This window comes from Halichoeres trimaculatus, unplaced genomic scaffold (genome assembly GCF_033239565.1).
Source record: "Halichoeres trimaculatus isolate MK-OKI-2021-1 unplaced genomic scaffold, fHalTri1.1 fHalTri1_scaffold_3, whole genome shotgun sequence".
In the NCBI taxonomy this organism is placed as follows: domain Eukaryota; kingdom Metazoa; phylum Chordata; class Actinopteri; order Labriformes; family Labridae; genus Halichoeres; species Halichoeres trimaculatus.
The window spans coordinates 17,091,392-17,106,494 of NW_027437181.1; the positions used below are offsets into that span (position 1 = coordinate 17,091,392).

A 15,103-nucleotide genomic window follows, 5' to 3' on the forward strand; every position below is an offset into this window, starting at 1 on the left:
GCAGGGCGGAAGGACAGAGAGAGAAGCGTGGCAGCAGGAGGTAGGTAGGTAGACAGGCAGCAGCAGCAGCACAGGTCAGCCAGGTCAGACCAAACTGAGCTGGGCCGGCTCACGGAGAATCCGGTGACGGTCAGATGGATACCTTTGGTTCTGAACTGGCCGGTCCAGACTGTAGAGGTTCTGGCGTGACGCTCTGAGGGGCTAGCTCAGGGGTGGGTCTCCTAAGGGAGCCAGCCTCCGGGTTGGGGCTTGGCTGCCTTTGGGGAGTTGCAGGAGCCTCGTCAGGGCTCAGACCCCCTACAGTTTTTACAGTAACGTCGCCAGCATGGGGCACTGTTTCAGCCAGGGGCTCAGGCTGCTGGGGGGTGCTAGGGACGGCAGCGGCCTCTGCTTTCTGTGAAGTGGTTCAGAAATGTTTAATAACAGGCACTGACACGGGATGGTGCAGTACCTACAAGTGCTACTTCCTCGACAGCCGTCAACAACAGTTTGCTCTTCACTTGCGCCTACAGCTTACAAGGATTTAAACAATCAATCGCCCACCTCTACAGCTAACAATAGCTGTAGGTCAAACAATGGCGTGTGAGAGTTAGGAATTAGTAGCAGGACAAGTTTTCGAGTTAGAGGATACTAATTTGTTTTAATACTATGGTTACAATACAGTAGTTTTTTCCCCTTTATGTTCAGTAACACATCATTAGACCACAAATGTTTAGATTGGGGAATAACAACAGCCAATCGGATTTGATAAATACATTTCACAGGTACACTGGATAACACTGGCATTTCAAACATGCAAATAATACTATCTGTGTTGTATCATCAAAGTCCCAATCACAGGTGAAACAAAGGTAGGAAGTGCACATAGGTGAGTAGTAGAGTACTGGTACAGACACTTAAGACAACATAAGTTTCTTTACCCAGTGACATCAGCAACAGTCACACCAATAAGACAGCTTGTGATAATACAGAGTTCAAGAGTAACAATAACACTTCTCAGGTTGTTCTAGTTTTTAAAAATAAAAAACACACTCAGAAAACATCGATCAACAAACACATAAGGCAAATCGATGGATTATAATAAATATAGATTTATATTTTATACTGAGAATATTTATATACTGTATTGCGATAAGTACCTGACCACAAAAGGTTTTACTTTACCATTGATACTGTTTGGTAGAGGAGAAAGATTAACTGCCAAAAATGAGAAAGTGCTCTCAATAGCGCTTCCAGAAAACCCTTCTAACGCACACCACGTCCTCCAGACAACAGGGAAGACGTGCAGCTCTCAGAAACGCTACCTGCTGCGGCGCTGGTGCCTTGAATCCTGCCGGGTCGATGCGGTTCAGGGGGTCTGGCTGCACCGTGTGCTGGTAGGCAGCATAGCCGGGTGGCTCCTGGATGACGGGTGGATCCTCACGCACAGGCTCAGAGGAGCGGGTGATGGCTGGCTCGGTGGGTGGACCCACATCATCATTCAGTGTCTCGTCCAGCTCCTGGTCGGTGTAGGCCCCACCCTCCGTGTCCGTATCCTCGTAGTCAGAGGTGTGGCGGCTGTCGGTGCTGTACATGGAATACTCACTGCCTGGTGCCGACAGGTAGGAAAGGCGGTCATCATGGATGTCCAGATCATCCTCAGCTGCCCCATCAGCCTGGAGAACAAAATGTAAAGCATGGTAAAGTGTTCAAGCTGAGCACTTTCAGAGCACGGAGTGGAGTGTGTTAGGGTGTTTGGCTTACCTTGCCCTCTGAAACCCACACCAGCTGGTTCTGCTGCTGCTGGATTATCTCTTTCAGCGCTCCAAACCAACCATCATTCATGTTATTCAAGTTAATGGTTGCTGAATACACAAAAGAGGACAGAAGAGGATAAAAAAATATCCACCCAATAAGACAGGTACCAACAATGGATAAATCAAGATTCAAGCGCAAACATCATAACTTGGAGTTCCTTCTGGACATGGGAAAAACAATAAGTGCTGCTCAAATATAAAGAAGAGAAGCCACAAAAACAGGTGAGGCACAAAGATTAAATTTTCCTAGATAAAATCTACAAATTAACTATACCCAAGATTTGGGAACAGCTTTCTATCGGTCTCAAGTAGAAGAAGACAAAGCAGTTTTGAGGCCTCATGCTTTTTGCGCTATAACTTTCCACATTTTTTTCTATCATGCAAACTAATGAACATATAAGTTCTCCATGTTGTATGTAAAAGTTTGATACAAAATAATTTATTAATACAAAATAATTTGTTACTATAAATCTAAAAAAATTGCTCCACAAACTGTACTGCTGAGCAGATTTTAATTCTGACAAAGCTCCTGAGCTGTGGTTCTCACAGCCTCATTGAGGAGACTGCTTTATGAGAAAAGGACCTCGGAGGGCTCACATGTCACTGTTTGTGCTGAAAAAGCAGAGATTCTGACCGAAGCATTCATCTACCCTTCCCTTCCACCCTCTTTCCCTGTGGACTCACTGGTGAAGAGGTGGTGGTTGTTCTTCCTTAGTTTGAGCGCTCGTTCATAGAGCTTTCTGGCGCTCTTCCTGGACTCAGGGCAGAGGCGTGTCCTCATGGTCTTGACGCCCTGCTTGGTGTCTGGGTTGAGGAACACCACAATTGGATACCACTGAGCATAGTTCAGACGGTCCACTGCGTTAGGGGTGATGTCCAGCACTGCATGTTTGTCCTAGATTCAGAGAAAATATTTTAAATCAAAGCTTTGAATTTCTTATTGTGAGATATTTTTGTAACACAGAGTATTTTCTTCATGCTGACATCTTAGATGAATGTAAAAGCTTGCCTGGATGCATCATAGCATTTCATTCACAGTTCTGTGTTGCAAGACTCAAAACCAGACCTAACAGCACTGCGGATCCCAGCACACCAGGTGGCAGCAGTGAGCTGTTTACAACACAGTGGCTTGCTGCCATCTTTTTATTACAATAACAAATCAGTCAGGAGATGTCCATGTTGTTACCCTTTCTTCAACCTGAGTGCAAATCTAGCTTTTCTCACCCGATCAATGATCTGTTTGATGGTGTGCAGTCGAATAATGCCGGAGCTTTTCTGATCAGTTCCTGCATCCCTGGGTTCACTCTCTGGAAGACAAACAACTCGGGTTACTGCACCACATCAGCACGAGACGACAACAAACACAAGCAGTGCCCCAATTAGACATCCTTGCAGCGTGCAGTTGTCGACTCCCATAAATAGAGCAGTTAAATATAGAGTAATGATCTCCATATAGAAGAAGACAAGTGTACGTTTATTACAACAGCTAGATAGTAAAGGCAAGATGAGGACAGCAGCCAATTCATGCAGTAGTCATCAGATAATTTGGGTAGATTTAGGAACCAAATTCAGTGTAAAATGAATGTGTGCGTGCATTTAGCAGTGAGGTTGTACATTTCGGTGCAAAAAATGTGTTATGTGAGAAACAGACATGGAATCTGCACAAACAAGAGAATGGCATCATTTGGCATCAATGAGAATACAGTGTCATCATAAGCCTGAGGGATTTAAGGAAGGATGTGCGGAGGGGGTTTATGATTCACATAAAGATAAGCAATGGTTTTCTGCCTAGAAACACGACAGAGGATAGTCATCTCACAAGGGTGTTCAGTGTTGGGGTAACTAAAATGAACCATCATATGACAAGGCTGAATGTCTAGCATCCTAATATGAGCTAAAAAATAACTCATCTATAAACTACTCAAAAACATTTTAGGAGCAGATAATTATAGCCATGCAACAAGTCAAAATTCAAGCGTATGCAGCAGCAGTCTAAAAAATTTAATGTTGGGGATTCAGTGCTGTCTCTGTTTATACAAAATTCAGGGCTTCATTGTATTATGAAAAGTTAACCAGACCCACTCTGAAACAAAGCAGTGATGGCTTTGCATTGTGTGCAATAAGTTTAGGGTGGCTTCAGAGCGAATCCCTCCATATGACCCATGTTGTTTACATTTAAAGGTAAAACAGTAAGTAATCTAGTATCTGTTAACATTTAGCTGTGTTAGAATGACATACTGCAAACTTTTAGTGAAATATTTTAAGATTTGAACAAGTGTAAAAGGTTAGTTTTCAGCTGACTGAGGAGATTAGCCACTGTTATTTTTATTAAATTAAATCAATGACTATTTTATTATTTGACTGAAATCTGTAGCAGTCATCAACTTTCTAAACCCCACATAACCACAACTGTCTCAGACAATTAGACGCTGTTATAAACCTCAATCATAGCATTGTGAAACAGAAACTTCTACATCTCAGCCTTTATGGCAAATTAACTGCACAGCTCCACATGCTGCCTTGCATTTATCTTTCTACACGATGCAACCTGCCATTAATAGGGGAATACCACTGAATTAATCTGTAAATCCAGAAATAAATCAAAATCCAGACCCTTTAGTCAATCAAGGGCGGGCAGAAATAAGTCTGAATTTATTGTTAACTGTCTTAATAATACATACAGCTTCTGAATGTGCTCAAATAATTGTCTTTGCCAATTTCAATGGCAAATGTGAATTCATTCATCAAGTGCTATTCCCCAATACACATCGATTGCACATTTAAGGTTCAGATAGCCAAAAACCACTATCTTTCACAGTATCTGCCAAAAAACAGTTATAAAGTTGATACACTAAGTAACATACTTTCCCCTCCTTGTTGTTGCTGTGTTTCTGAAATGAAAACACATTTACACAAACAGTACTGGAGTTATGCAAGTAAACATCATCGATTGGAAACACTTCTTTTCTATGGGTGTGTAATGAAAATATGTGGCTGCACTGGCGTGTGCACTTAAAGTCATTGGAATTCAATACCGGGTGTTAAAATAAAAACACACACTAAAGAGGCTTGAAGTACTAAGAAGTACGAGGCAGTGGAAGAGGGCCAAGATAAAAGGAGCATGTAACTCTGCTCGGAAAACAGAAATATAAACAGAGAAATTGGAAGAGAAGGGTTGTAAACAAACAGAGGAAATTACTGACTTATAAAAATAAAGCCGACATATTTAAAAGTAGCAGTAGTTAAAGTGGTGATAGCTTTATTGAAGAGATGAGCAGGACTCCATAAATAAACATCTAAAAGAAAAATATATTTAAAAGGATTTGTTCAGCATCCAAGGAATAATGGCTGCTTGCTAGACTATGAACTAAAGCTAGTTATGTGAATATTCAGGGGATGCTGAAAGGTTCAACGGACCTCTGCTTTTAATATGTACAATGTGTAAAAGAGGCTGGGCTCCTGTTGGACATGACACAGAGATGGAACATTAAAACAGATGGGTACTTACTTGCTAGTTCAAAAATATCAGGCTCCTCCCTGGCCAGTTTCTCTCTACCCACATCTGCTATTGGCCCAAAAATAACCACAGGTCTCAGGAACCCAGCTGTACCAGAACAAGACCATGGAGATGACAGAAAAACGTTAGCATTACGCAGCGCTCAAAGACCAAATATTTAATCACGTCATACAATTTTTTTTCTTTACAATTAAGTTATTTAACGCAAAAAGGGACAGCTTATTCTAACCTGAACACCAATAATATACAGAGGAGTTAAGTGATGAAAAGCAGCCAGTGTACTACAATACTTTCGAAACTAACAATATATGCTGTCGTTGCAACTTCATCAGGCTGTTTGCTTTAATTAAATGTTAACAAAATGTTACATTACAACATTTCACTCCCAAATGTGGGAAAAACTGTCAAATCATGTCCCTGCTTTGTACTTTGTCACGCTGTGTGAATATTAAAGCAAAGTTGTCCAGGTTATTGCTGTTTGTGTTGCCACATAAGTCCACCTACCTTCCCTCAGCACCACCCTCTCATAAGCGGGGAACTTGGTCTGAACTGGTTGGGCAGACAGGTCCTCCCTGCTCTTCCGCAAATTCCTCTTGGAGCTTCGCAATCCTCTGAACCTCCAGAAGTCTGCTCTGTCGCCTCCTGGTGTTTTGGGGAGGGTGTACTGCACGCTGGAGAGCTGCTCAGCCCTGGACAGAGAAGGCTTGTGTCAGCTTTTCAGACGTGAGAACTGCTGTGTGAAGCTGATCTTAGACACTTCAGGTGGGTGGCATTTGGCTTACCTTGCTATGACAAATAAATGAAATGATACTCTTTCTACCATTTCTACAGCTTTGCAAACCATAAGTTTCATAAATGCAAATAATCCCAGCATCTGTTTGACATACTGTATTTAATAAAACCCCTACCAATGCTCTAAAATACCTGGAAAACAAGACACAGAACGAAGTAAGCCAGTCAGTGAGCAAGTCAGTGGGCCTCCAGGGGAACAACTCATTCCTGGTGGCTTTAAATAATAACAGTCTCTCTTTGATCCTTGCTTATGAAAAATATTGTTCAATCCCGAGAGTGATTATTAAGTTGAGTGTTTTACAGGACAATCTGAGGAGGCAATTTATCTTGGCCAAGGAGCTGGGATGCATTTCCCTATTTTTAATGTATGTGATGGAGCAGGAGGAAAGCTGTCTTCTTGTCAACAGGACAGTGAGGAATCTCTGTGTTAACACTGCTAGAGGCTACTGAAGGCTGTAGAGATCTGTACTACATATGGTCCAACACACAGTCTTCTCCAAGTCCTCATAAACCCCACACAGTAGATCCTTATAAAACACTCCACCAAACACATGGGATGTATTAAATATGCCCTACTTTAGGAAGACTTCTCAGAATATCACAGAAATGTGCATAAAAAGTTGATGATGTGTGAAATACAGACTAAAGAGTAGTCTTTCCTCAGTACTCTCAGATAAAGCACACAGCATTTATTCCTGTATCTCCACCCTCTTTCATTCATAAAGTGCTCGAACGAGCTGCACAGGTATTAAAGGTGTGACCTGAAACTTCTTTTACCTGTTCTTGTTAGGGATGATGCCCCTTTCCACTTCCTGATGGTTCTTGCCGATACGGATAGCCAACCAGGAGCCTAACTTGCCGTTGTAGAGCGTGTCGACAACACGGAACACCTCACCCTTATTAAAGCTCAGCCCGTAGGGTGACTCCTTTTCATATTCAAAATGTGTCCGAATGTAGAAGGAGTCACCCACGTCTGATTCCACTATCCTCCGATACACTATAGAAAAGAAAAAGCAGGTGAGTACAGCTGTGATTTTAAGTGTGCTTGTTTACACTGTGCCTTATACTGCTATCACTCACCATCCTTCTTCTTCTGGGCTAAAATAGTAACTTCTTCGCCTCTCGGGAGATCCAGCAGGAACAGCACAGCCTCCTCCCTGATGATGTTTGCAAAGTCCACATTGTTCACCTACAAATGCAGAAGAGAGGATGCAGAGAAGTTCAACTGGTGGTCTACCGGATTCTCATAAAGTATATCAAGTTTCAATCTGGAATTATTGTTGGCTAACTTTTTACACAAACCATTTTTTAACTCTCATGTTTAATTATTGAATATCAAGGCACTGAACTAAAAAATAACCTCATGTTCTCTGCACTTTCTTGATTAGAAAAACAGGGAACACCCTCTCTTATGTCTTACAGAATAAGAAAAATCATAGTGAAAGAGATGGTTTTCCTAAACAGGAGCAGAGCGATCTATTTCCCTTTTAATGTGCAGCCTCCTTCTAGTCTCCAGCTTCTTTCCCAAACAAAATAATGTCTGTTTATTGACTCTGCTACAGGGGCAGCAGGGGAACTGGGAACACATGGGCTCAATCACTGAATCTAAGAAAGACACCTTTATCCTTCCCAGAAACAGGAGTGCTTGACGTCTTTATCTCAACCAGCACACCATGACCAAAGGGAAACCTTCTGAAGACTGAAAACAATGTCCTGGAAGTCTTAGGTGTGTTTTCACAGCAGAGAAAAACACACAAGCATCAATAACACGAGAGATATATGATGGGGAGCAGGAGGAACACAAGACAGAGTATATTCATTTAGAGGAGGAGATGGGGTAATGGATGGCTTGGTTTATCAGATCAATGAAGTCCATAAATTTTACTGTCACAGGAAAAATCATGGGTGTATGTGTGTGTGTGTGTGTGTGTGTGTGTGTGTGTGTGTGTGTGTGTGTGTGTGTGTGTGTGTGTGTGTGTGTGTGTGTGTGTGTGTGTGTGTGTTAGTTTTTAGCTTCTTTTACACAGAGCACAAAGCTGCACAGACGCAGCACTAAACATAGCAGGTGTAATCCTTGGCTGGTGAACAATCATGTCACAATGGATCCAACACTGACATCAAGAGGGTTACCATCATCCCAACAACAATGTTACTCTAGTGTTCAGTAAAACAGACACTCAACTGTTCCAAGGTCAGAGTGCAAGAACGTCCTCTATTGTGTCTTCACATTGGAAACAAGGGGAGTTTTGACTGGAGGCCGAGCCCGGGATGACTCACAGACTGACGGATACATTGTGCTGTATTCCCAAGATCTTTTTACATAGAAATAAAACTGTTGTGGTCAGGAGTTTGCACAGTTTCACCTCTGGTTATCTAAGTTAGTGTGGGCTGCTACTGAAGGAATAACTTCACAACAACACCAGATGTTCTTCCCACATGTGACATGTGCAAAACTGAACTTTCTGGATACAATAACTTGAATATAGACACACAGAAAACAAAAAGTTGAAATCATCTTCAAAGGCTGCTAAAATACCAGGAAAACACTGCAAAACATATGCAAAAACTTTGGCTCGGGGGATTTATGTGACTGCAATAAACACATAACCAACACATTGTGGAGTGCAAAAGTTCAAGTCTGTGTAAGAATTCTGGACAAAGAAAGATTTGCATAGCCCTGGGTTTTCTATGCAGCAGCTTTCTCTCCTACCGATGCCCATTTTTCAACCAAGGCTGGCATATTTGATAAATGATGGTGCTGCCTGAGGACATTTTTTCTTGGAGCATTTTGACTGACGGTGCAAAGAAAGGACAGCCTCAGCTATAAATAGTCCACTTCAGCTGTGAAACCCAACTAAGATATTCTTATCTCAGCTTCTGTTTTTAGCCACAGTTCAATTTCCATTCCTTGTTTCCAACACACGTAAAACTCCTTCATTTTCATTTTCACTCATGTCTTTTTAATGCTCTACTTTGTAGACATATCTGTCATGTACAGTATATGCACACATCTTGGACCTGGTGAAACATACCCTGAGAATCTGGTCTCCCTCCTCCAGCCCCTCCTTGGCTGCAGGACTGTCCTCGAGAACCCCGGCCACAAAAATCCCCACATCGTTCCCTCCTGCTAACCGCAGACCCACACTCTCTCCCTTCTTGAACTTGACCAGCTTCATACTGGGCCTGCAGACAAACAGAGGTAGACAGGTCAAATCTAGCAAAAAGGTCAGCAAATCAAGATCCTACAAACACAATCACTGTAAGGAACACAAGCACAGTGTGGTGCAACAGAGATGACAAACAAACACTGACCACAATCCCTGCCCTCACCTGAGCTGGTTTCAAAGCATACAGCAGGGACAGGAGCTCACGAATATTATCTGCACCTGGTACATGTAGGAAGATATTTACCTGAGGATGCTGTCATCATGCGCAGCGCTGGGTACAGGGGCATCTGAGGGGCTAACAGGCAGGTCAACGTCAGGCTGACCAGGTTGTGCATAAACTGGCTTTGGTTCTGTCACAAAGAGAGCAAAGGAAACAACACTCTTAATCTCAAATATACACACATTACAGAAAAACACATCAGCAAACAAAACAGTAAAACTAACTATAAAAGTGAAAGCATCAACTTATCCTTGTCAGACTGTGTAACAAGTGTTTGTTCAGTAACGTACACATTTATTCTTGTCACTGATAGTATAACAGAAAAATATTTGCAATCAATAATAACCTCAAAACAAGAATTTATTAATTAGGTTTCACACAATAAGGGACACCCTGGGCTGTTAGCTGGTACACAGTAATGTTTGAATGTGAAAAAGTGAATCCCTGACAAACCGACTGACTGACATTCATGAAGTCATTTTTATTTTCTAATTCTGCATCCTGATGCCAAATTCACATCACTTAATTGTAACGGTATTGTCTGCTAAAAGTTGACTGGCTGAGGTTTCTGTACCAGGCAGCGGAGGTAACAGTTTGTCATCTCTGGAGCTGGCCTGGTCGCTGGCCTGTGACAAGACACCATCATCTGAGCTTTTGACTGGTGTGGACATGGCACCAGGTTTAGATATGCGCTCCTCATCTCTGCTCCGATGGCTGAAATAAACAGAAATGACATATTCAGTTCAACACAGTATCAGTGCACTGCCTATGCTATGAATATTTGAATTAATATGTTTTATAAACTACTGAAAAGTCTTTGCACATTTTAATATTTAAGAATGATAACATGTCTTGAATAAGTTTTCACATCATTTTGTCCTCATCTGACATCACCAAAAAATAAAGACACCCAAATGAACCCAAAATAAAAAGCAAGGACTGATATTAAATGACAAGGACATGTGGACAAAGCATGCATCGGAAGCAGCTGAAGAAATAAATATTCCTTTAAAAAAAAGAGGTTGTTTTTTGTCAAAAAGTCAGTTGTATCAATGGTACACCACATTAACAATCAAGCACAAACACTTAAACTAGAGGTAGAAATGCTAGCTTGTGTTTCATTGCACAATCCCATTTTTCCTGTGAAGTAAAACTTCCATTTTATTGAGTAACCTCTCCTTTGAAAGCCCACAGGCCAAAAAGAAAAAAGGTTCCTCTAACATAAACCTCTGAGCTGGGATACTTTATAGTCTGCATTCTTGTTTGACCTGGATAAAATAAACAAGAGAAAACTGTGTGTTTGAGTCTAGAAGGCCAAGTCTAACAGACTAGAAAGAGCTCTGCTGCTTAAAACAATGCCTGAATTCCAATGTGGTCACATGACCACCTGCTGGCACAGTACTTGAGCTGTTTTCAGAGCTTTCCAAGAAGAATGTGAAGGTGCAGGCTTTGCCACCCAGACCAGGCCAGGCAAATTTTACTATGTCCATTCTTTTACTTTGCTCAAGCTCTGAGGAAATACACGAAGAGTGCAGTCACCCATATTCAAACAATGAAACACGGTAAAGAATGCAAACACACACAATGAACATCGACATACATATGACTCATCCCTTGGGTTAAACCGGTTGACCATGCAGCTTTTTCATTATTTTTTTCACAACGGCCGAGCCTTTCCCCGCTCTGAATCCACCCAGCAGTGCTCACTACAGTTCAGTTTAACACAGGAGTCCGATCTGTGCCATTTCTTATGTCGGCAGAGAGAACTGTATGGGAGTTTGTTATGAGGGGAGAGGGGTAAATGAGAGCTGCAGCAAGAGAATAAATAAAAGAATTGTAATGAGAGTGAGAATGGGACAGAGCGTCTGTGTGTTTGTGAGAGAGAAAGGGGATGTAAAAGATGAATGGTGAAGAGAGTGTGAGATAGAGAGAAAAGGAGAGTCAAACAAAATAAAAGCGAGGACCAGAAAGAGAGGGGTGAGAAAGAGAGTTGTGGCCTAAATCTGCTGTTCTTTGCTGCAGAACGGTTCTAAAAAAGGGTTCACACTGACAAACACCATTTGACAGAAGCTTTTGTTCAATTCCCTCTCTTACACATTCTTGCAGCTTGGGCAAAAAACGCAAGAAGCTGCAGGGACATCAACAAACAATGCAAACAGGCCTCTCATTTATTACAGCTGTTTACATTTTAATAAAACTTCATAAAAGAAACTGTAAACACTTCACATAACAGCCAGAAAGATGCACTTTCAATGTTTTGAAAAAAAACAAAAAAACAACAACAGCGGTTTTCACTCAAATAACTGACAGTCTTAAGATCAAATCTATAATTAAAAATATATTACTCACATATATGTATTCTTAGCTTGAACCATGACGCTTACTGGGAAACCTTTAAGTCCAGTTCCTTAAAAGACACCACCAGCGTTATCTCTGAACACAAAGTGTGCTAAAACTAAATGATGGTGTGATGTATTCAAAAACTGCATCCTGCCTGGGGCAGAGGAATTCCTTCTAAGCCCTGCAGCCAATCAAGTAAGGCGAACCATCTGGCTCAGGGCAAAGCGCTGTGGGAAGTATGTCAAATTCTTTTTACCCTTCAAAACCAGGAGATAATGGAAACTGTCTCTGACATCACTGTCTATTGACAGTCACACAGTTGTTTCCTCAGTTACTTTTAAAACCACAACTCCATGTGCTGCAACCTGAGTGTAAAACTGTGTACAAAAATAATATTTCTTGTTACTTGATATATTTGATATAAATGAGAAAAGAACTATGGCAAGGTGAAAAGAATACAGTGATATATTCTCATGAGAAACATTTACTGGACTTACATTGGAAGTAATCTTTGCAACAGTGAACCTGCCCTCATCCTGCATTAAAACAAGTATGGTTACTTAACACACTGACACTATGTTCAAACTACTGAAAGAGAATAACTGGAGGTTAATCTACTTGTATGTCAAGCAACTAGTGAAGTAGAAAGCTGATCTACCAGCAGCAAACTACACTAACATGGTGCAACTATTAAAGCTGTTGGCTTTAGTTTGTGCAAAAATTAGAAATGTGAGTCGTATCCGAGTTAGGCCAAAAGTATCACTGCTAGATTTGAGTACTGCGGACGTGTTCCAGTGAAACATTTTTTTAAGCCTTGATTGCTTCATATATCTTGCAAAGTAAGATTTTTATCTCATCAAGATCTGGAGAAGGATTAAATGATCTGATTAACAACGTGTCTGAAAATGAGAGCCTCCTGGAACAGCTCCTCTGATTTGATTTCTTATCTGCCAACACACAAGTTCACATACAAGGTGAAAAATGTGTTCTTTTTGTCCAAAGCCCAATAATCATTGATGTTAAAATTAAATTCTAACCAGCCACTATACAGCATTATCGCTGGTTGGATAAGATCTGCTGGCTGAGGCTTGTTTCCCACCCTGTTTCTTCGCACTGGGACATTTAGTATGGATCAAAACCAGCAGCATACACTGCAAAAACTGAAATCTTAGCAAGTGTTTTTGTCTTATTTCAGTAGGAAATTCCTTTTCAGACTAAATATGAGCCAAATTCACATGACCAATCCAGAAAAATGTCTTGTTTAAAGTTATTAAAGGACAAAAATGAGTTCTGAATTGCTCGTAACCAGTAAAAAATCTGCCAATGGAACAAGAGATAAGTTACTTGAAGACCTTGTTCTAGTCTCAAGGAAGTTTTCAAGCAATTTTTTCTTGTTCCATAGGCAATTTTTTTTTACTGGTTACAAGCGATTCAAACCTCATTTTTGTACTCTGATAACTTGAAACAAGACATTTTTCTGGATTGATAAGTTGAAAGTGGCTCATATCGAGTATAATAAGACAACTTTTACTTAAAAAAAGACAAAAACACTTGATAAGATTTCAGTTTTTTGCAGTGCACCCTACCTCTTTTCTCATTAACAACTACAAGTGTTATACTATATGCCTACTCATAATGCTGGCAAACATTCAAGTGCAGGACTCCTCAAATAACACTAGAACTAAAGCATCTTTTCCTCTAGCTCTCCTCTGCAATCTATGCGTTGGTCAGCTACAAAAAGCAGCCTCTAACCTACGAGAAGGAAACTTACTGAAAGCTCCAGCTGGTATTAAAAAGAAGGTGGGGTAGAGGAAACAGTATGGACATTAAACCAACAGAAAGAAGAGTACACAAGTGATTTTACAACACATTTATAACTACATAAACTCAAGCAGAGATGTATTTACCACTTACAAAGTTTCACATTCGTAGGACGTTTTGTTTTTTACATAGTGAGACTAGATTTTCAGAAAATGGTTTAAAGATCTGGGATGCTTAAACAACAAGGCCTTGCCCCCCCAGGAGGACTCGGATCAATTCCTCTAAGAGTAAAGCATTATTGGACCTCAGAGATGGCTCCACAGGGAGTGTAATGGTTTATGCATGCAATGTCTTTATCTATTGATTTATGCATCAGTGGTGCAAGGTACTTACTCAGCACCCACTAACCTGCGGCTGTGAACGTGATGTATGAAGTTAGAGTGGTGAGAGTATGGATGTATGACTTTGGCATGTGTGACAGCTGTGTCCCATCCCCAGATTTGTGGTTGGAGGTTTGCGCATGTGTGCTCTGCTTACCTGCCATTGCTGATCTGCCGAGGTGAGTGACGGAGATGGTCTGATGTTTCAGGCCTGTCAGGTGATCGTGATCGACTACCTCTCCCAAGAGATCGATTGGAATGGTCTGATGTCAGTGAGTGGATTTCTGAAATGTCTGTTGAATGTAAATTACTTTTTACCATAAAAGTGTTGAAAAAACATTTGTATTTCAAATAAAGATGTTACTTTTGAGTGTCTTACAATGTAGGAACAGTATTATTGGAAAGTATTAATCTCAAATGTCAGAGCAATCCAGTAAAAAAATGTAACTGCTTTGTTTCCTCACCATCTCTGTCGGAGTTATTGGCTGATGGGATGCTGTCATCAAGGTCTGGAATGTTCAACAGAGTGGCTCGCTCATCTCGCTGCACTACCATCTTCAACTTGCCCTTTGACCTCTCAATCAGCTTCTTTGCATCTATCAGTGATAGATTCTCTGTAACTGTGCCATTGATCTGTGAGGGCAGAGGAGCAGGTCAGCACAACAACTGAACAGACAAGTTAAAATTACAGCACAATATTTTACCATGAAGCAGGAGTTCAGCACGGCCTAGTTCTTGCGTACATAAACAGTACTAGTGTCTAAAATAAGCAAAACTAAAGGAAGTAATTAACAAGTTTAAATATTTATATCATAATTAGGCTTACAATGCTTCTGGTGCTCTCTCTCAGATTCCTTGTTAAAGTATTTATATCCACAAGTCTTTTCTCTGTCTCTGCTTCTCTTCAGAAAAAACGATACTAAATGTGATTTTGTGTGAATCTCTTCACTGTGGAAAAAAAGATTTATCGCTCCTCAGAGATCCAGTGGATAACAATTCAGAGGAATAATGGAATGTGTGGTATTTCCATTGGTGAGGCTGCATTATAATGAACTGTGACCTCACTCTGAGGGCAGCATTCGGCAGCTCACAGTTAACCAGATCCGACTGGTAAAAGTTTTCAGTGAAGA

At 41.0% G+C, this 15,103-nt stretch overlaps 1 protein-coding gene across 12 annotated transcripts in view; it reads right to left on the minus strand.

Moving 5' to 3' along the window:
• Positions 1 to 15,103, minus strand: part of tjp1a (tight junction protein 1a) — a 104,359-nt gene that overhangs the window by 10,032 nt on the left and 79,224 nt on the right. For 5 of the 12 annotated variants that reach the window (XM_074666657.1, XM_074666663.1, XM_074666660.1 and 2 more), the window contains 15 exons: positions 14,438 to 14,606; positions 14,131 to 14,266; positions 10,067 to 10,206; positions 9,517 to 9,622; positions 9,138 to 9,288; positions 7,186 to 7,294; positions 6,883 to 7,102; positions 5,818 to 6,002; positions 5,305 to 5,400; positions 4,661 to 4,687; positions 3,021 to 3,103; positions 2,481 to 2,691; positions 1,744 to 1,844; positions 1,305 to 1,655; positions 143 to 394 (listed from right to left, as the gene is read on the minus strand). In XM_074666657.1, the coding sequence (XP_074522758.1) occupies positions 143 to 394; positions 1,305 to 1,655; positions 1,744 to 1,844; positions 2,481 to 2,691; positions 3,021 to 3,103; positions 4,661 to 4,687; positions 5,305 to 5,400; positions 5,818 to 6,002; positions 6,883 to 7,102; positions 7,186 to 7,294; positions 9,138 to 9,288; positions 9,517 to 9,622; positions 10,067 to 10,206; positions 14,131 to 14,266; positions 14,438 to 14,606 (2,337 nt within the window). The remainder of the gene's footprint in view (positions 1 to 142; positions 395 to 1,304; positions 1,656 to 1,743; positions 1,845 to 2,480; positions 2,692 to 3,020; positions 3,104 to 4,660; positions 4,688 to 5,304; positions 5,401 to 5,817; positions 6,003 to 6,882; positions 7,103 to 7,185; positions 7,295 to 9,137; positions 9,289 to 9,516; positions 9,623 to 10,066; positions 10,207 to 14,130; positions 14,267 to 14,437; positions 14,607 to 15,103) is intronic. The other 7 variants (XM_074666668.1, XM_074666666.1, XM_074666659.1 and 4 more) reach the window with 3 other exon arrangements.